The 21,658-nt window shown below is 41.5% G+C and overlaps 2 protein-coding genes across 2 annotated transcripts; both read left to right on the top strand.

Annotated features, from left to right (window-relative positions):
- Window positions 1-1,460: 1,460 nt before the first annotated feature.
- LOC308479404 (acidic mammalian chitinase-like) lies at window positions 1,461-9,327 on the top strand. The gene is made up of 11 exons (XM_081010096.1): window positions 1,461-1,568; window positions 2,126-2,155; window positions 2,599-2,800; window positions 3,905-3,961; window positions 4,377-4,542; window positions 5,112-5,236; window positions 5,660-5,783; window positions 5,982-6,167; window positions 7,503-7,622; window positions 7,718-7,859; window positions 8,980-9,327. Exons 1-11 carry the CDS (start codon window positions 1,544-1,546, stop codon window positions 9,243-9,245), a joined length of 1,443 nt encoding a protein of 480 aa, XP_080866222.1. The 5' UTR covers window positions 1,461-1,543; the 3' UTR covers window positions 9,246-9,327.
- Window positions 9,328-10,815: 1,488 nt separating this feature from the next.
- On the top strand, window positions 10,816-21,429 carry CIMAP3 (ciliary microtubule associated protein 3). The gene is made up of 7 exons (XM_081010159.1): window positions 10,816-10,952; window positions 11,930-12,100; window positions 13,463-13,605; window positions 13,926-14,024; window positions 17,092-17,228; window positions 18,393-18,510; window positions 19,243-21,429. Exons 1-7 carry the CDS (start codon window positions 10,919-10,921, stop codon window positions 19,312-19,314), a joined length of 774 nt encoding a protein of 257 aa, XP_080866285.1. The 5' UTR covers window positions 10,816-10,918; the 3' UTR covers window positions 19,315-21,429.
- Window positions 21,430-21,658: the final 229 nt, after the last annotated feature.

Raw genomic sequence — 21,658 nt, forward strand, 5'->3', positions numbered from 1 at the left:
TAGAAGGGATATAAGAATTTAAATAAGATGATAAATTGCTGACCAAATGTTACAACGATGAAAGTGGGAGCGGGAGATGTGAGGAAGTCCAAAGAAAATGTGAAAATATGTTAAGATCAATGTTATATTGCTTATTATGTTTATTTTTATTGTAAAACCTAATAAATTGCTTTAAAAAAAAAAAACAAAAGCTGGAGCCTCTGGTAACCTTCTAAGGGGTGTCACAAGTGCAAACTTGATAAAAGGGTTTCAAATGTAAGCTATGATGCTGGTGGATATCTCCAATAAAGGTTATTAATAAACGTCTTGTTGACATTTTGATAGTGGCTTTGGTGTAGCAGCACGGAACACTGCGCTGCAATGTCATGACATTGCACCAAATGAATACAGGACATTGGATTGATTTCACTGGGTGACTCTAAAGTTCAGGAATTTTAATTTCTTTCCAGGACTCCACATTCATAAATATTCTTAAATAAAAGACAGCAAATCACTGAACACTTTCTGCATGTGCGTCAAATGATATTACAAGGAAATAACACTTAAAGATTCACATAAACCAAAATTAACTTTGGAATAATTTCCAGTAGCATATATGCAAGAAATAAAAGTAAAGATTTCTACGCAGATGACCTAGACTGGTTTTCTAACTTTCCAAATATCATCATACCAGTTTGTGTCTTTAAACTGATTGCTGTTAATTGCTAACTGAGATAAATTGGACTTAAGTATGATGAAGTCCTCTGGATCCCACCCAAATTTAGGATTTCAGTATGAGTGAACATAAATCCAAATATTTTATTACAACAGGGCCCCAGACTGATTATAGTAAAAACAAGTGCTTGAAATCCATCCACTAATTGTAAATGCCATTTCACTATTAACTTTTCCCTTAAAGAGTTTGACCAGAGTCATTGTAGAAGTTTTTGTCCCTTAAGAGCAGAGGAACCAAGCTCTGAGTCTTTGTAGAGGCAAAGGCCAACTGATCACAAGAAAATCAGTGGCTGAATAGAGCAAGGACATCAAAACTGTGACTCCACAAAAGCTGGCAGTGCCAGCAAACCAGATAGATACGCAAAACCTTGTTGGGTCTCCCTGCCTTACAGTTCACTTTGAAATAATTTTATCTATCGTCATTCTCTCCACTAACATTCCACAGTCATATTCCTTGAAACACTGTTTACACAGCTCTGACAACAGCAAACCAAACACTGTTATAACAATTAGAAGCATTAATAGCCACTATCAACTCCATACAGATTAGAGCAAACATGTTCCCAAACAGGCTTTATGTCTATGAGGCTATTATTGTAGCTTTGTCATTTCCATAATGGCAGCAGGTTTACATAATCCGCTGTAGGAAAATAACGGCAAACTGCAGAGGTGAGATGGAAATATCTATTTATTAATCCATTAACTACCAATTAGCTTTGTCAAAAAGTCGATTTGGTTATCTTTTCTGATAAGGAGCCATGTGATTAAATAAGGATGTCGTCTATAAAAGGCAGCTGAGAATTATGGAAAAGTGGTACACAGATCAACCATGGCCAAGTTGATTCTCCTTACCGGTAAGTCTATAATGACCACTTTATGTCTATACATTGTGTTACTGAGTTTTATTCTTAAACACTGTAATGAATGGGCCAGTCTGAAATGTGACTGAGGCTGCAATCCTATCAAGAGTTAATTGGGAGAAAGCTGCATTAATGAGACCTACTTCTGAGTAGGGATGGAGGGGAAATTCAATTTTGTTTGCAGTTTATTGACTACCTAGTCTGCATTTCTCAAACCAATATACAAACTGAAACATGGCTATGCTTCGAAATGCACTCTTCTCCAAATTTTGTGATGCAGTTTGCCAACCAAACAAAAATGCATATATTAAGGGGAAATGTGCATAAGACCACATATATTAGTGAAACTAACATCCAAAACTGCATATTAAGGGAAATTGCTTGTTTTTCCTTGGGAGGGAAAAATCTCAGAGCCATTATTAAATGCAAAACATTCTTGGGTTCATCATTTATTTGAATGCTTTTTATTTTTAAGTCCATATGACTGGGCTCTCTTACACACACATATCTACCTCAATGGCTTATTTCTTTACTCTTTATTTCCTTCGTAGGTCTGGCGCTTTTGCTGAATGCTCAGCTGGGTAAGTAATAAACAGGTAGAGGGAAAGCAATTGAGCTGTGTTGAGCATCTCCTATGCCACTAGTGGCACTTTCAGGAGCTTATTTTGGGAAATAAACAAAAATACACCAAATAAATAAAATGTTTAAAAAATGGATCTGCCTGTTCCTAAGGAATAGCATTAAGATAACGAGATAATTTCTGAGTTGAATTCATGCCCTCTCCCTTTACATGGTAATGTGCATTCCTTCATTTATTTCAAAACACCCTGTTGGGGGGTTTTGGGTGAGGAGTTCTTACTTATTCTTCTGAATGAGGCCCAAGACTCTGTCCCAAATCCTGGTCTGTTATTATTATTATTATTATTATTATTATACCCCGCCCATCTAGCTGGATTTCCCCAGCCACTCTGGGTTCATTGTGGAACATATCCTACTACTATCACAACTTTTCTCTTAACCATAGGCTCTGCCTACCAGCTGACATGCTACTTTACCAACTGGGCCCAGTACAGACCAGGCCTGGGAAAATTCAAACCTGACAACATTGACCCATGCCTGTGTACCCAGCTGATCTATGCATTTGCTGGCATGAAGAACAACGAGATCGCTACCATTGAGTGGAATGATGTGACCCTTTACCAATCTTTCAACGGGCTGAAAAACCAGTAAGTTGCCTGATGACAAGTTGGTTCTAGTTTATTTTCTTAAATTGCGTGCAGATCATTTTCTGCAGAGTGCCTCTCTGAAAGCATCTGCATGATTGATAGCAAATGCCTGATATTATACAGTATAAGGCAGGAAACCACAGGGCTTCTCTTGTGAAGTTGTTGCAGTAAGATACAACAAATCTAGAATGTATCAAGCAGCACAAGACCTGTTTCAGGTACAAACACATTTATATACAAATTCCAGTGAAAGTTGTTGTATATCTTTTTTTCCTTTTCTTTTTTGAAATGCAACTTTGTTATCTGAAAGACCCACATAGAGCAGTCCTGTGTGGAGTACATTGCAGTATTCTAAATGTGAGGTTAGCACAACGTGTACTATTGTAGTCAGGTAGCTATCCTGGTCTAGGAAATGCTGTATCTGGCAGACCAACCATAGCTGGGAATACGTCCTCCTACCCACTGAGGCCACTTGAGCCTCTAATCAAAATGATGGCTCTAGGAGCACCCCCCAGCTATGCACCTGTTCCTTCGGGAAGTGGAACTTCATTCAGAACAGGCCATCTACACAATTCCCAGACCCAGAAACCACCCACCATCAGTACCTCTATCTTATCAGGATTCATTCTTCGTTATGTTTATGTTAACATGCCAATAACACTGTCCTCCAAATCCCATACAGATGTCAAAAAGCATGGGAGACAGAGTAGAACTCTATGAACTAGACAACGTATTAACAGAACTGATCTAGGAGTCAATGATATCAAATGCCACATAGAATCAATAGGGTTGCAATTCTCCTTGTCTATCACCTAATATAATCAGACAGGGTGGCCAAGGCTATTTCAGTGGAAACTAGACTGAAATGGGTCTAAATAATCAGCTTTCTTGAAAGCAGAATGATTTCTCACTGCTCCAGGAAAAAGGAGCAAAACAAACAAACAAACAAAAATGGTTATTTGAATAGCCTTATATGAGATGTGTCACAGTCAATATTTTATAGCACAATAGTGTCCCTTCTGCCCGAGGAAAAGTAATCATCAGGGGATGCTGAATTAAAAAAATACAGAACTGAACTTAATCTCTCTTACTCCTTTTTTCAAGGAATGGACAACTCAAGACTCTCCTGGCTATTGGAGGCTGGAACTTTGGAACAGCTCCGTAAGCACCATAACATTTTTCTTGGGACAATTCAGTGATGGGGTTTGACTCAAGGACTCGAAGTCTGAATTATCATAACCTTAATTTGAGATCTGAAAGGAATTGGCTCACAAGTCAACTGATGATACGGGAGGTTTTTATCTCCCCTGCAGATTGGATTTGGCTCACTTATTTGAACCATTTACAATTATTTGATTTTTGGTACCTGACTATGGAATCCCTGGTGTATAAATTTGGTGCACCATTTTCACAATTGTGACAGCTGCTTTGGGATGGATGGGTTGCAGTGTCTTGAGGTTTGGGGTTGGATTGGGTAGTCCATTGCAACTTTTTATCAAGTCTTTTCTTGCTGAGTGGAGTGAGTGCTGGTTATAGTTATTTCCCCTAATTCTCCACTTCTCTGGTTCTTACTTAGATTCAATGCAATGGTTGCCACTTCCGCAACTCGTCAGACTTTCATCAACTCAGTCATCAAATTCCTGCGCCAGTATGAATTTGATGGGCTGGACTTTGACTGGGAGTACCCTGGCTCTCGAGGCAGCACTGCTCAGGATAAGGCCCTCTTTACTGTTCTGGTTAAGGTAAGCTAGAGATGGTGCTATGGGTAGGGCAGCTAACGGGAGGCAGAGCCAGGTCACTATAGACGGAGTCAATGTACTCTGGTTTTCTCTCTATCCCCCTCCCTTGCAAAAGGTACTGTGGACAATTAAGCAATTCCCGTACACAAGCATGAGATATTTAAGTCACCTAGGAAGAAAGCTGGACACCTGGAAATTTTACATATCTAAGGGTAAAACTGCCCATCAAATACATAGATGTACCTGCAATTTTTCAGTTTTATATATACCAAGGAAGATGGGCAGAAAAGACTCCCTGAATAAATTGAATGTTATGAATATGACTGCATGGGACACAGGACTGCTGCACTCTAGCTTCCTATTTTATGTTGCAGGAAAAATAAGAGTACTGACCCACCATGTCCTAGTGACTACCTACCTGCAGCCCCTCAGATGTTTCAGCTGCCACTTTGCTATTGACTCTCTCAATGTCTGTGCTTATCATATGAAACAGGGGTTTCCTCCTTAGAGTGGGAGGGTAATATACAGCATGATGCAGAAGTAATTGCTATAGCTCTTCTTCTCTTTCATAGGAAATGCGGGAAGCCTTTGAGCAGGAAGCCCAACAATCCAACAAGCCCAGGCTCATGGTCACTGCTGCTGTGGCTGGTGGACTTTCCAACATTGAGTCAGGCTATGAAATTCCTCAGCTGGGCCAGTAAGTATACTGTACTGCAGATGTACTTGAGCTACTGCTTAGAGGTGCCTGGCAGGTGCATACTGAGTGAGCAATGGATAAAGAGATATCACCCTTTTCTACCTCAATAAAGCAAAAGGGTAGCTGGGTAGGTCTGCTCTCTCTTCCTAAACTCCATCTTAACACAGATCTTTGCTTTGCTCTCAGCTTGATGAAGAGTTCTAGAGAACTCAAAAGCTTGCTCACTATTTTGTGACATTTTGGCTGACCCAATAAAGGTATTGCCCTACTTATGGATTTTGGGCTTTTTCTGCACAGAATTTAGAAGACCAGCTATAGATTATCCTTATCAATATCACAATTCTAATTGTCAACCTGGTAAGATAGCAAATTGGCCACAAATGAACCCATCTCTGAATACCTATGTACCTACCTTCCGAACAGGTACCTGGACTATTTCCATGTGATGACCTATGACTTCCATGGCTCCTGGGAGGGATACACTGGAGAGAACAGCCCTCTTTACAGAGGTCCTGCAGACACTGGCGGTAACATCTATTTCAATGTTGTAAGTATATTTCAGAAGCTTTGTCACTAATAGCTAAATCAGCTTTCCTCAACAAAGGAAATAAAGCTGATCCAAAATGTTCTGATTAGAGGGCAAGGGAACCAGAAACAAAGAGATTGGCTTTAAATAAGGAACTTCGCTCAAGGAAACTTCCAACTATGTCTTTAGAGACATTTTAGCACTGTGTTTTCCTTATAGGAATATGCCATGAACTATTGGAAGAACAACGGTGCCCCAGCTGAGAAGCTCATTGTTGGATTCCCAACTTATGGACATACCTTCATCCTTAGCAACCCATCCAACACAGCTGTTGGTGCTCCAACATCTGGGGCTGGACCTGCTGGACCATATACAAGACAAGCTGGCTTCTGGGCTTACTATGAGGTATGTGCCACAAAGTTATGTCCATGAGAAATTAGGGGCAGATTTTGTTATCTCAACAAGATAGGGGATGAGATGAGGATTAAGCAAGCGTCTGTTTTGGAGATCATTGTACTCAGTCTGAAGGAAAAGGTATGTAGCATGGGGTGCTCCTAGATCTATCACAATTGCCTCCATGGCAAGAAATGTCTTAGGCCAGCTTCATCTAGTATGTCAGCTATAGCTATTCTTGGTCACAGTAACCCATGGGCTGAAAAACTCAAGACTGGATTTTTACTGTAATGTGTTGTAAGTGGGGCTGCCTTTGATGTTGGTTTGGAAGCTGCAATTAGGGGCTGCCTATTGCAAAAGAACTCCACTATGCTATATAAGCAAGTTAAAGGTGCCTACCTTGACATACATGGCCCTATACATCTCAGGACCTAGATACCTGGAGGAGCATCTTCTCCCAGAGACCCACCAATGAACTATGATCTATGGGGGAGGGCAAGAAAGATATAAAATAAAGTAAAACATCATGCAGTGAATGCCTGTCCTGAGCTTCCCTTTTTTCTAGGGGATAAAAAGCTTATGGTTCAGCAGAGGCTAGGGTGGGAGGAACACTTAGAAAAGTCTCAATTTATTATGGGTCAATTGTTGGACCATTTCTTAGCATGAAATAGTACTGCAAATAATTTTATTATTATTTTATAGTCATTTCATGAAATTAGCTATTGCTATTGTTATATGATTTCATGCAAGAATAAACTAGTTAACTGCTATGATAGCACAAGGTTACTGTTCTGGAATTATGCATTCCAAAAGTGTTAATAGCCAACTTCTCAAGCAACTATATTTTTAAAAACAGCAGAACACAGACAAAAAATATTTCATAACTCAAATCTACAAAAACAGCAGTACAAGATAAACTCAAATTAAATATAAGATTGCTGTAGGTTACTGGCAGTAACTGTGTTTATTTTTTAATTTATACAGTGCTTATTGCAGCATTAGGTGCAAGAAGAACTGGGTCAAACAAACATTTCCAAATAACCCATAGTTTTTCTGTTTGAAGGCAACATATGAAATCTGAGTTCGTGCTAAAATTGTTTTAAATTTCTTTCCTGGGAGATAAAACCTGACTAGCTTTGTTCTTGACACTCTCCTTAATGTGCATTACAGATTCAAGCAATGGAGACATAAGATCAGAGGAATCTTCTGACAAAGATAAACAGCTTTAAAATCATGTTTAAAAACTAATAAGTCAGTTATAGCACAAAGCATCTCCTCCCCCAGCCCTGTGGCAAGCTATTTTTCAAGCATGTAAGCTGGTAATATTGTGTGTCTGCTCCCTTCCAGATCTGCACCTTCCTGAAGAATGGAGCCACTCAAGCTTGGGATGGTCCTCAAGATGTCCCTTATGCTTACAAAGGCAATGAATGGGTGGGCTATGACAACATCAAGAGCTTCCAGATCAAGGTACGGTATCCATCTCACAAAAGCATACATTCATTCTGGTGCATTAGAATGTCCTGGTAGGTTCAGGACTGGTTTTTTTGTTTCTTTCTTCAAAGGCTGAATGGCTGATGAAGAACAACTTTGGAGGTGCCATGGTTTGGGCCATTGACTTGGATGACTTCACTGGAACTTTCTGCAACCAAGGCAAATACCCCTTGATCACTGCCCTGAAGAATGCCCTTGGTCTTCAAAGCACCAGTAAGTACCAGCAACAAGACGCTTTCTCAAATTAACATTTGGATAAATGGCAATACAGTCATGTCTCAGTAATGCTAATAATAATAAAAAAACACCACTTTTCTTAAAACACATAAAAATGGTTCGAGCATGGAGCATCATGCACATCATAGGATACATTCTGGATTAAGATTAGAAAAATGAGAAACTAAGAGAACAGAAACTGGCAGATCCCCTAATTCAGCAGAGCATGGGAACTAAGGGGTTCAGCCAAAGGCTTCACAAAAAAGGTGAGCTTTGAAGGAGGTTTTGGAGGGAGATGGGAGAGGTGGCATCATGCAGTTTTCAAGCAAACAAGGCAGCAAGAGAGAAAAGACTAGAGCAATGACAAACAACAATACCTTCTGCTTTTGTGAAACTGATCTTGGAAACTATAGCCTAGCACAGAAGTCAAGTTTAGTAGTCATCCTACCCATTGTTTTTAGACCTTTTAGTAAAGGCATTTTTGTTCCACCAAGCTTTTACCATTTCAAGAGGTTCTGACTATAATTAAATTAAATAACGACTAATTAGGGACAAAGGAAGAATACATACAATACTGATCCTGTCTTCTTCTTCTTTGGCTATCACTCGTAGCCGAGTAAGATTGTCTTCCATAAATACGGTTTTAACAATGAGTCCGAAAGTGACTGTGGAGGCCAATTCTGGACCCACACGTCCTTCCACAGTGGGGACATTGGTTTCCAGGTGGGAGTTGATCGCGATGTGGATTTTCCAAGTGTGCCTTCCTCTTAGCACGTTTCTCCCTTGCATCTTGAGTTTGAGTGTCTTCAAAGCCCATGACACCTTTGGTAAAGGCTGTTCTCCAACTGGAGCGCTCGCAGGCCAGTGTTTCCCAGTTGTCTGTGTTTATACTACTTTTTTTAGATTTGCCTTGAGACAGTCTTTAAACCTCTTTTGTTGACCACCAGCATTACGCTTTCCATTTTTAAGTTCGGAATAGAGTAGTTGCTTTGGAAGACAATAATCAGGCATCCGCATAACATGACCAGTCCAATGAAGTTGATGTTGAAGAATCATTGCTTCTGATCCTGTACTGATCCTGTACATCTAAGTGTGTGATGCTTTTTTTCTATTTCAGGCTGTACCGCTCCTGCCCAACCCAATCCTCCAATCACAGCTGCTCCTAGCGGTGGAGGAAGTGGCAGTGGAAGCTCTGGCAGTGGAAGTTCTGGCAGTGGCAGCAGTGGTGGTAGCGGTTTCTGTGCTGGCAAAGCCAATGGTCTGTACCCCGTGGCCAACAACAGAAATGCTTTCTGGCACTGTCTGAATGGAGTCACCTATGAGCAGAATTGCCAGGCTGGCTTGGTCTTTGATACAAGCTGTGAATGCTGCAACTGGGCATAAAACCAGATTATCCAGCTCTTACCTAGGCTTTTCAATTTAAACTCATGGCAGAAAATTAAGAAATAAAAGCGTGCAAGTTAAACCCTAGTGTGTTCATCTCCTTCATTATAATGTTTTGGTATTACCTAGTTATTTCTTTAGGTAAAGGTAAAGGGACCCCTGACTGTTAGGTCCAGTTGTGGCCGACTCTGAGGTTGCGGCACTCATCTCACTTTACTGACCGAGGGAGCCAGCATATAGCTTCCGGGTCATGTGGCCAGCATGACTAAGCTGCTTCTGTCGAACCAGAGCAGCGCACTGAAACGCTGTTTACCTTCCCGCTGGAGCGGTACCTATTTATCTACTTGCACTTTGATGTGCTTTTGAACTGCTAGGTTGGCAGGAGCAGGGACCCAGCAACGGGAGCTCACCCCGTCACGGGGATTCAAACCGCCGACCTCCTGATCGACAAGTCCTTGGCTCTGTGGTTTAACCCACAGCGCCACCTGCGTCCCAGTTATTTCTTTAGATTTCATTATTAACAAACTGTTAATTTCGTGTTTAATGAAAAGGACACTTAAATATAATTAATACATTGCTTCAGCAGCATCCAAAGCATAGCCTGTCATTTGCCCAGTTTGGTGCCTTTGTGAACATCATGGCCAGCACAGAATTAAGCTGTGGAAAAACATTCTGCAGCAATTCTGCTTATATACAGTTTATGCTCATCATCCTTTACACTTACCAACATGATCCAAGAGCAGAGGTCTGAAAGTTGAGTCATCTTGGATGACACATGGCATCTGAAGGGGAAACCTGCTTCTCCAGGAATGATGGAAACTGGAAACTGTGGTCATTCCCCAAAAGCGTGCAGCAATGGAGGAAATGTTTTGGCATCAATCTCCTGCTCAGCTGAGTATAAGATTGATTCAACTGGTAAGGCCCCTCAAACTCAAGTGAGGAACACTGTGCTGTAACTCATACTCTAGAACTGTAGTCTTCTACTTTTTCAGGCTCACCTATAACCCAGACATGCATTTGCGGAATCATTTATTTAATACCATATATTTGTCTGGTGGTAGCACTGCTGATAAGTCCCATATTAAAACACCTTGGGATGCAATATTGGGTCCAACCCACAACTGAAGATCAATGCTCTAGAAAACAGAGACTCCACATCATGCCAAATATGTCTCATGACTATAAAAGAAATAGCTTCTTCCATAGAGAAGTTGTGCCCTGATGACACTACCCCTCCACTGTTTTATAAAAATGATGCAGACCAGGGGTAGGCAACCTAAGGCCCGTGGCCCGGATGCAGCCCAATCGCCTTCTCAATCCGGCCCGCAGATGGTCCGGGAATCAGCATGTTTTTACATGAGTAGAATGTGTGCTTTTATTTAAAATGCATCTCTGGGTTATTTGTGGGGCATAGGAATTTGTTCATTTCCCTCCAAAAAATATAGTCCAGGCCACCACATGGTCTGAGGGACGGTGGACCGGCCCACGGCTGAAAAAGGTTGCTGATGTAGACTGTTATGTCATAATTAGACCAAAGCGATCCAAGGGTTACAGTTCTATAGTATGTATGATGTCAGGCTTGGCTGTCCCTGAAAAGAACCACAGTTCTGTTATTTGAGAGGGGGAAAGAGATCAGCTACTCTTATCTGTCCCTGTTAGTTTTATGCTCTACCATGCCACTGAAGTCAGGTTCAAATATATGGCCAGGTAAGCCAGTTTTTGTGGGGGTTTGCTGGGTACATGCTGTTAGTTAGTATAATCTATTTAGAATTTATCATCTGTGTGAGTTCATACCACTTAATATTTCAGAGTTCATGCTCAGGCCCACCTATCTCAATGTGACATTCATCAAGTGCCAACAGTGTCCTGGGTGCTATACATAAAAGTTAAGCAGTCCCGAACAAAGGATCTGCAAGAGAATGGTGCAAAGATGAGTCAGGGATTGGCAAATGACTAGGAATAGTAGGACAAGGGAGAGTCAGCTGGCAGTTTTGTGGCAAGCAACATAATGGCAGGCTAGACTACAGTGGTACCTCAGCTTACAGATGCTTCAGGTTACAGATGCTTCAGGTTACAGACTCCACTTGATTAAGCTCTAGTTCAACAAGCATCATAACTTGTTTATTATACCTTTCCTCTATGGTGCATAAGGTGGTACTGCCCCCTCCATCACTGATTTGTTTTGACCAAGGAGAACAGGTTCGTTCTGGCTGCACCTCTCTACAACCTTGGGTCACTCGCTATTGTAGGACTACAACTCTCATCATTCCCACACAGCTTAGCCAATGCTCAGGGATGATAGGAGTCATAGTCCTTCTACTTTTCAGCACTACTTCCCATGCTCCGGGGCTAAGCCCTGTAACTGAATGCAGGTCCGAGACTGGAGCCTCCTACCCTAAGATGAATCCTCCCTCATCACCACCATTGTTAAGAACAGCACGTGTGTATACTCTCTTTCTCGCTCTGCTCTCAAGTCAGAAGAAGAAGACTTGAGCCAAATCGGCCAATTTAGGAATTAAAAACGCACGCAAATGGGAGAAGAACTAGGGTGGCTACAATAAAATAAGCACTAGTTACACTTAGATAGATAGACAGATAATTTATTTGGAACACGTGATTGAACCTCCCCAGCGCCCTGCGGGTAAACACACGTGTGTGCTTTTCCTGGTCCTCTCTCCCTGCAGCGGCTTTTGTCAATAGCTCGGACGAAATGACGTACTACCGCTCAGGTCTTCCGGGCGTTGCGAATAGATTCCACCTCGGTGTATTTCCATGGCAACAGGGAGACTCGGCACACAAGAGGAGCGCCCTCAGCTTGGTCATGGGACAACGCCAGCTGACGTGGGAGCTCTCAGGTGAGGCGGGCACGGATTGGCCAGAACGAGTGTGAGGCGAGCAGGTCGCCCAGGTGCGCCAGGCGAGCTCACGTCTCCCTTCTCCCCCGTCCGGGGAATGGGCATCTGCTGAAAAGGGAGCTTTTGCTGAGCTGAAGCGGGATCTTTCCCTGAGACAGTTGAGCCCACCCCTTTCTTTCGCCGTAGTTACACACCACATACATTGAAAGCACATAATTTCCCTCAAACAATTCCGGGCACTGTAGTGTGTTTAGCGTTGTTGGGAAATGTAACTCTTGTGTGGGGTTACACAGAATTATTTGAATTCTACAGAACGTGCTTTCGAGTGTGTACACAACTTAAGCATATGGCCATTTAGAGTCCCCAAATGAGAAGTACACGCCAAGGGCAGCAGTAAACCATTAGTTTTTTTTAATCCTCTGGTGAGACTGTAAAACTTGCAGTTGTCTGCCCAGGAATCAGTGGCATGTTGCAAAGGATTCTGGGGCATGCTAGCAGACCATGCAGAACAATCTTCGTCATGAGTGGAGCCACAGCAAATTTTTCATGTTTAACTCTACGCAATGTAGGGTAGCAATCATAGAATCGTAGAGTTGAAAGGGACTCTGAGGATCATCTAGTCCAGCCCCCTGCATTGCAGGAATATGCAGTTGTCCCATACAGGGATCAAACCTGCAACCTTGGCATTATCAGCACTGTACTCTAACCAGCTGAGCTGTCCACCTCTTTTACACACTTTACTGGGAGTGAGTCCAGTGGAATTCAGTAGGACCCCAAGGTCAGAGTGGTTCTTGCTTGTATGTTTTAACATTTAACAATGAAGAGAGATCACACAAAAAATAATTATCAGTCCTGGAGCTGAAGAAGTCATTTCTGTTCACTTATCATTTCTGTTTATTTCCATCCCTACGTATAAAACATCCCATTTTAATTCTTATTGATTACTAGTTGTTCAAACATTTCCACCACTGTGTATGATAATGGAATTTCATTGTTCATTTGAAGTTTGATGACCGCCATTGTTCCAATATGCTTTGACTGCAGTTAGCTCCCAGCCTGAATTCAGTACATGGGGCATTTCAGGGGAAGTGCACATCTGCAGGGTCACCACCACTACCCTGGGGCTTCCCCAGTCTTGCTGCCACATCCCCTCCCTAATGATGGCAGCATCGCTGCTAGCAGAACACTGTAGCTTCTGCTCCCCCTCACAAGTCACTGCTGATGACAGTACACTTGGCAGAAAAACACGCCATAACTTTATTTATTTTTGTATCCCTTCATTTGTTGGTAGTAGCAGTACATGCTGCAAGTCGGATGGTATTCTTTCTAAACGACACTCATAACTATTCCTGGTTTTTGCAGCTGCACAGCAACGAAATTCATTTGGATCGTGTCAGGAGAGAAGAATATTCCCCGTTTTTTACCCTCCAGATCGGCTAGGCAATGAGAATGTGCCAATTAAAGGTGATCCTGATCGTGGACCTGGAGCTTATAACTATGCAGAGGTAAACTATACTGCCTTTGATTTGGCTGTCTTTTCTCTTTATGTATCTTCACTTTGAAGTAAAGAAAGGAAATTTGGTACCTATACTCTTGGTGGAACTGCGTCTAAAAATGGGCTGCCCTTTGCATTGTCCCCCAATATTTTGTTCAAGTTGGCGCCTATGCCCCTATATCACAGGATTTTAAGGATGAAATGTTTCAGGAACTATGTACACTTCTCCTTGGAAGAAGGGTGATGTATGAATATAACAAATAGTAAAGTATATAAAATGTGTAGCATTGTAATAACCAAAGTGCTTTTTTTCTAAATAAAAATTAATAGAAGGACAACCTTCTATACCAATTGGCTCGCAGACCAGAGAGTACTAAAGGTTACACCATGGGAGCAAGAACAACCCCACGTTTTGGACTACTCAGTAAGGTAAAGACCGCTTTCAGTTGTTACTGTACTGTGTTTTATATAAAAAAAATCCTTCCAGTAGCACCTTTAAGACCAACTAAGTTAGTTCTTGGTATGAGCTTTCGTGTGCAAGCACACTTCTTCAGATACACTGAAACAGAAGTTGCCAGATCCTTCTATATAGTGAGAAGGTGGGGAGGGGTATTACTCAGAAGGGTGGTGGGAATGGGAGATTGGCAGATAGCTGGGATGAGCCTGCTGACGACTCTTAACGACTGTAATGGGTCTTACAGGAAAATGCAAGGGGTGAGAAGGTGAGAAATGGCTTAGTCATGTATAATGGGATAAGAATCCAATGTCTTTGTTCAAACCAGGTTTCTCCATGGTTTTAAGTTTGGCAATGAGTTGCAATTCAGCAGCTTCTCTTTCCAGTCTATTTCTGAAATTCCTTTGTAGTAAAACAGCTACTTTGAGATCTTGTATAGAATGTCCTGGGAGATTAAAGTGTTCTCCTACTGGTTTCTCTGTTTTGTGATTCTTGATGTCAGATTTATGTCCATTTATTCTTTGGCGTAAGGTTTGGCCTGTTTGTCCAATATAGAGAGCTGAAGGACACTGTTGGCATTTGATGCCATACACAATGTTAGATGATGAGCAATTGAATAGTCCCGAGATGGTATGTGTGATGTTGTTGGGGCCAGTAATGGTGTTGTCCGGGTGTATGTGGCAGCAAAGTTGTCCGGGTGTATGTGGCAGCAAAGACAGAGACTCTCACCTAAGAGATCTACAGCAAACCTTTTCAGAACTAAAATACCCAGCAGATGAAGTTAGACAACAGATCAACAGAGCCAGACTTATACCCAGAGAGAACTTGCTGCAAGACAGACCCAAAAAAGAAAATAACAGAACACCTCTAGTCATCACATACAGCTCCCAAGTTAAAACAGTACAACGCATCATCAGAGATCTACAACCTCTCCTGGACAATGACAGTTCTCTTTCTCAAGCTCTGGGAGGAAGACCTTTCATTGCCTACAGACAGCCACCCAATCTTAAACAACTCCTAACCCACAATAATACTACAACCAGACTTAACACGGACACTGGCACCAGAGCCTGCAATAAACCCAGATGCCAACTTTGCTGCCACATACACCCGGACAACACCATTACTGGCCCCAACAACATCACACATACCATCTCGGGACTATTCAATTGCTCATCATCTAACATTGTGTATGGCATCAAATGCCAACAGTGTCCTTCAGCTCTCTATATTGGACAAACAGGCCAAACCTTACGCCAAAGAATAAATGGACATAAATCTGACATCAAGAATCACAAAACAGAGAAACCAGTAGGAGAACACTTTAATCTCCCAGGACATTCTATACAAGATCTCAAAGTAGCTGTTTTACTACAAAGGAATTTCAGAAATAGACTGGAAAGAGAAGCTGCTGAATTGCAACTCATTACCAAACTTAAAACCATGGAGAAACCTGGTTTGAACAAAGACATTGGATTCTTATCCCGTTATACATGACTAAGCCATTTCTCACCTTCTCACCCCTTGCCTTTTCCTGTAAGACCCATTACAGTCGTTAAGAGTCGTCAGCAGGCTCATCCCAGCTATCTGCCAATCTCCCATTCCCACCACCCTTCTGAGTAATACCCCTCCCCACCTTCTCACTATATAGAAGGATCTGGCAACTTCTGTTTCAGTGTATCTGAAGAAGTGTGCTTGCACACGAAAGCTCATACCAAGAACTAACTTAGTTTGTCTTAAAGGTGCTACTGGAAGGATTTTTTTTATTTTGACTATGGCAGACCAACACGGCTACCTATCTGTAACTGTGTTTTATATAGTCTATTATACTTCCTCTGCAATAGTCCTGGAATAATTCCATTGATTTCAGTCAGGCCTCAGCATGTCTGTCCTGAAGTAAGCTGTTTATGGAATTAGATGTCAGCAGGTTTTTAAAAATGTCCTGAGCCATGCTCTTTAGGTGCTACAAGGCTCTGCTTTTGCCAGTTCTTAAACTGCAATCTTTATTTGTTACAAGTATTGTGCCACTAATGAAATCTTAATTGATAAATAGTATGAGTTGTAGCTGATTGAGCAATTAATTAAATATGATGAAAAAAGCAGTAATTCTTTGCTTTAAGTGATAAATAGAGATATTGCAGCAAGCATCCTCTTAGAAGAGGTATTCTCTGTTCTCCATCATGCAGGGTTCAAGGTGGCGGAGCACATGCTTTGCATGCAGAATGAGGGCTGAGAGCAAAAGAACTCTAGCTCAGACCTTGGATAACCATTGCCAGTTAGAGTAGACAGTACTATGGACCAGTGCACTCACCAGTTCACTGACCCAAGATAGGGCAGCTTCAACGTCAGAAATTTAGTATTGCCATTAAATTACAATACTTGCTGAACTTTCCTTTGCCCAGGAAAGGAAATTAGGGCTGCAGTCTTTGACACACATTAGTGAGTAAGACCCATTGAGTTCAGTAGGATTTATTCTGAATAGACCTGGTTAGGACTATGCTGTAAACCTCAATGAACTGAGTGGAATTTAATGAGTGTGTAACTCCACCTTTTTCCTGGATTGTCAAGTCAAAATGAATCTGTAGTGTGTGAATTACAGCATGGTTCACAGCAGTGCAGGAGACCCTTTCACCTCCCTCTCCAAGATGGATCTCTGCCCTACTTCCTCTTTCTTCTTCTCAGGAATCCCTGCTTCCAAACTCACTTTTCCTGCTCCCTCAAACACATAGTTACCCTGACAACCTTTGACCTCTCTCTCCCCAGCCCAAAGGATCCTCCTATGGCCCATCAACACCTTTTTTTATAATGCTAACAGGTCTGCTCTTCTTCCCCATGGCCAGCCAGGAGAATTTGCATAAGCCAGCCCAGGAATTCCCAGAATTCCCTGTCTGGCACCGTTCTGAACCTTAATATCCCAGTTAATCAAAATCCTAGTATTTATTCGTTTCTAGTGTTTAGCAGGACAACCCTCTCGCCAGTACTATAACAATATTTTAATAGAGGATTTGTCTTGTAACTTAATTTTATATGCTCCATTTATAGCATGTGACGCCTGATCCTACTGCATACCAGTCTATATGGATCAGAGACCACCACAGACGCCAGCCGACACATGTCTCTTTTTGCAGCAATATGCCACGATTTTCTGAGAAGCTTCTGGACAAAGACTTTTATCCTGGGTACCATTTTTCATTTCTTGAATTACAAAGCTTCCCCTTATGATGAGAGCAGCAAGGTCTTAACAAAAGCTCAAGCGGGTCCAAGGATTATAGTCACCCAAACTGATAATGTAATGCAGAATCCTGACAAGATGGAGGTGCTTTTGGTGGGTGATTCCATGCCCTGAAATTGATGAGGTGGCTGTTCTAGATAGGGTTGCAATCCTCCTGAAACAGCAAGATCAGAGCTTTGGGTACTCCTTGGTCCAGCATTGTCACTTGAGGCCCAGGTGGCTTCAAAGGCAAAGAGTGGCTACTTCCAGCTCTAGCTGATTCACCATCTAATCCTGGACCAGAATAACCTGGCTATAATCATGCTTTGATGCCCTCTATATTAGATGACTGCAATACACTCTACATGGGACTATACTTGTTTACTAACCAAACCAGGGTGGTCCAGCCCACAGCCCACAAGCTGCATGCAGTCCTTGGCAACAGTCAAGAAAAGCCATCTTAAAGCCTTAAAAAAATTTTTTTGCATCATGCGTTGTTAAACAAAAGCGCATACATTTGTTTGTGTACTGAATTTGTTTAGTAACTAAATATGTTAAATCTTTAAATCTTGTATTTAATTATATATATTTAATTAAATATATCAATTGTGTATATTAAATAATATTAAAAATATTGTGAACACTTTAATTTACAATATAGAAATTTAATTCAGTGTGTGGCCCATAGGTTCATAGGTAAAAGTACTCTTGCAGCCCACTTGGTATGGAAAGTTGGACTGCCCTGGTACAAAAGCTGCAGCTAATACAGACTCTATTTTACATTATTTTCATGAGACATCATTTCCTACATGGTTTTGTATGGGCACTGAGAGCCAAAGTTCATTTTTTAAAAACAAAAAGTAAAACCCTGAAATGTAAAATTACAGGGATCCCTAATCTCTTGCCTATTCTTAGTTGCTTTTTGCAATTTACCCAAATCACTGTTGAGATGTAGCTACAGTCTTCTTTAAAAAATAACTCTTAAATTTACCAGTCTAGTATAACCATGATGGAATAAAGCACAATATATGAAGACATTATCTCAGTGTATTAATGTGGACTATGTAAAGTGCACAGCATAATGGACCATATTAGCTCATTGAAGAAATGATGCAAGGACTTTTCTCTCTAGACCTGGAACATATGACCCATACGGCATGCCACACAGGCATGTCACCTGGCCAGGGAAGTTTGGGGCTCCAGACTGGTCTTTAATACCAATGCCAGCGAAAAGAACGCTGAGAAGTGAGGTATGAAAATCAGATACAGTTTTCTAAATGATCATTGTGACTATTTGGGGATTAAGAATGTTAGAATCTCAGACAGACTTGATTTCAGCAAGGGAGAGACATTTTTTTCAGGGCTGTATCTGCCACGAACTGGCTGGGTACAGAAGAATGGTGGGAGGCACCAGCTGGGGAACCCCCAACAGAACCCCCTAAAGGGTGAAGGCTCAGAACCAGCGGATTGGTGGTGGACAACAATGAGTGGTCAGAGGGAGAAGAGGGAGCAGAATGGGAGGAGTAGGTGCCAGGAGTTGATGAAGTAACAGGGTTTAGTGAGCAGGAAGAGGCTGTGGCAGGCAGCAGTACAGAATCAGAGGCAGAAGTGGAGGCTGGAGAGGCTGGGGGCCAAGAAGCAGAGATGAGGCAATCTGCTGAAGAAGCCAAGGGGTCTCTCTCCTGTTGTGACCAGCTCCCCGCCCCCTGGTCTCCTAGAACCCTCTGAGGTATAAAGAGGGCAGAGCAGAGACAAGGTGTTGGAGTCTCAGACTGCTTGGGAAGGACCCGGGAAGGAATATACTTAGAGATCTTTCAGAAGACAATAACATACATTTCTTTCTGTGGAATTCCTTTGTCTCACATGGTTTGTTTTCTGGACATGGAGCTATAGATAGAAATCTGCACTAAAACATTTGCTTCTTTATTGTGCTTATTGAGTTTTTGAACACTGAATATATTTTATATTTGTATTTGTTTTAGCTGCTTTCGGACAAAGAGTTTAGGAAGCACCGGAACCTAGTGGCCTACCTGAGCATATACTACAGTGATTAATTACTCTGGTTGGAGTCGTTCCTCTTCTGTGTACTTGGACTACTAATTTGCCTTTGTTTTTTTTTTGTTAAGGGAAATTTAGACTTTGTTAGTTGTTTGTTACTCTGATTCAGTTACCAGATTGCTTCATAAACAGCTGTCTTGTTATGCCTCTTACCTTCCTAGTTTTATTGCCTAGTTCAAAACTGTTGATTTTATGTGAAGAACTCATAACTGTGAAGCCAAAAAGTATCTTCAAATATAGGTATTTTGACTCTTGCTTGTTGACAACAGCTATTCCAGCCCTTCAGTTTTCCTTCCTTGCTGCATGTGCCAGTCCTCCCAGTTTGTAGTCAGTTAGGCTTGGAGAATTTGTAAGAGAAGCACAGATTGCCACTAACTCACTTTTATTTGTAGACCAACTTTGGAAAATCTTGCCAACATTTTGAGTTACGAGGTCACAGTGCCCACAAAAGCCATGTCAAATGTGAGTCGCTACTGCCTGCAGCAGCACATCCTGGTGAAATTCCCAGATCCAGAATCTCCTGTACCTTTTACTTCTCGGCTCTCCCCATGCTACTTGCACCACAAGAGGCCCTGGAAGCATGTGGCTCATTTATCTGCTGTTATTGTGTCTGATATGATGATAGGTGGTCTGGCATGTATTTCCAAGCACAACAGTGCCTGCTTTCTATCTCTGCATGTGGCTGTATGTGTAGTTTCATTTTTCTTTAATGCAATGTTCTCTTCTTTTGCATAATGCAGTTACAGAGGCTGAAATTTGAAGTAGGCAACAGGGGAGAGGTGATTCTTAATGCTGTTCACTCTTGCTGCTTTACCACTGAAAAGTTCACCCCACACACAAAGAGACCCTCTGCTGGGGGAAAGAGAGGCTTGGTTCATACCAAGCAGCAAACCATGGTTTCCCTAGATGAACCTCAGGTTTGTGCAATCTCTCCTTCCTTCTCTACTTTCATGCCTGTGGAGAGGAGACCTTTATATTTTAAACTAACCAGTTTATTGAGATGTCCAAACTTGGATTAATAAAATGAGATCAGGAACCACAGTTCTAACTTTGCTAGTTTTCACTATTCAGAGTTTAAACAAACCACAGTTTCAAAAATTCTGGCATCATGAGGAACTATTGTTCCTTTAATTCAATTGTGGAAGCTTTTGATCTTCTCCTTGACTTGCATGAAAGAGGAGGGATGGGAAGGAGCATGTGAGCTTAAGACTCTTTAACTTGTTCTCAAAGTGAAAAACCATGGTTTCCTGTTATGTCTGAACTGAGGCACAGGTACTTTACTTAGGAACATATGTTTGCAATACGTTATAAACTTGTAATCATGGTATATGGATATTTCATTGTGAACAACTGTAGGCTCATCCATACAATCTGTTCCTTGATCTGTTCTACAACATGGGAGGAAATATATACTTGATAAGAAACATGTTGATAGACTACTGCAGCTTTCTCACTCAGCATTGGTAGATAGTATATAGCTAGCCCACAACCTGCTATTTGTTGCTGTTCTTGTCTTATCTATGGCATCACGATAAAGTGGGTTATATCAAACACTGCACAAGCAGTGGCCCACTTGCACAGTGGGACTTCCTCTTCCTCTCCTTTACTCATCCCCCTCCCTAGCAGGTTCAGGGGGTGCTCTGAGAGAGAAAATGCCATTGCACAAACAAAACTCTGTTGCATGTGCAGAATGGCAGTGTTGGATATAACCCAATATATCTATATAACCCTCCCTATTTGTGGAACTTACAGTTTCCTTTGGGAACTCCCGATTTATCTAAACATTGTTTACACTTAACTGTTTCACGTGGGAGCCTTGTGATTCCAGTGGAGCCACATGCTGATATATCATTTCCTACAGTTCCTAAGTACGACTTCCCTTATACATCTTGCAAGCTAGAGGGTTCAGATTAGACAGTCCGTAAAACCATGTGCCTTACAGGAAAGAAGAAATATTTACAGTTGACAGAGAAACATTCAAACTGAAATAATGCCATATGGTGCTTGATGTTCTACCACCCATCCAGTCCCTTGCTTTTTATTATAATTAGTAGTGTATCATTAATAGCCAAATGTATTTGTTTTACTGCATAATAAAATTCAGAAAACTATTCTATGTGGTCATTGTGTATATTTTTCATTTTCAAGGGATTAGCATATCGCTCAAGTAGTATGAATTTCATTGGCAGTTAATCTGATACAGAATGTGTAACTCCATTCTGTCCAGCATCATAGGCTCTTTTTACTCCTTGCCAGAGAGTATAGAATATTCCTAGACAAATCTTTCCCCTTCAGGTTTTCATGACTTCATGTTGGTCGCACCACAGTTTACTGCAAGCC

Source organism: Podarcis pityusensis, assembly GCF_964106645.2.
Source record: "Podarcis pityusensis genome assembly, chromosome: 6".
NCBI lineage: Eukaryota > Metazoa > Chordata > Lepidosauria > Squamata > Lacertidae > Podarcis > Podarcis pityusensis.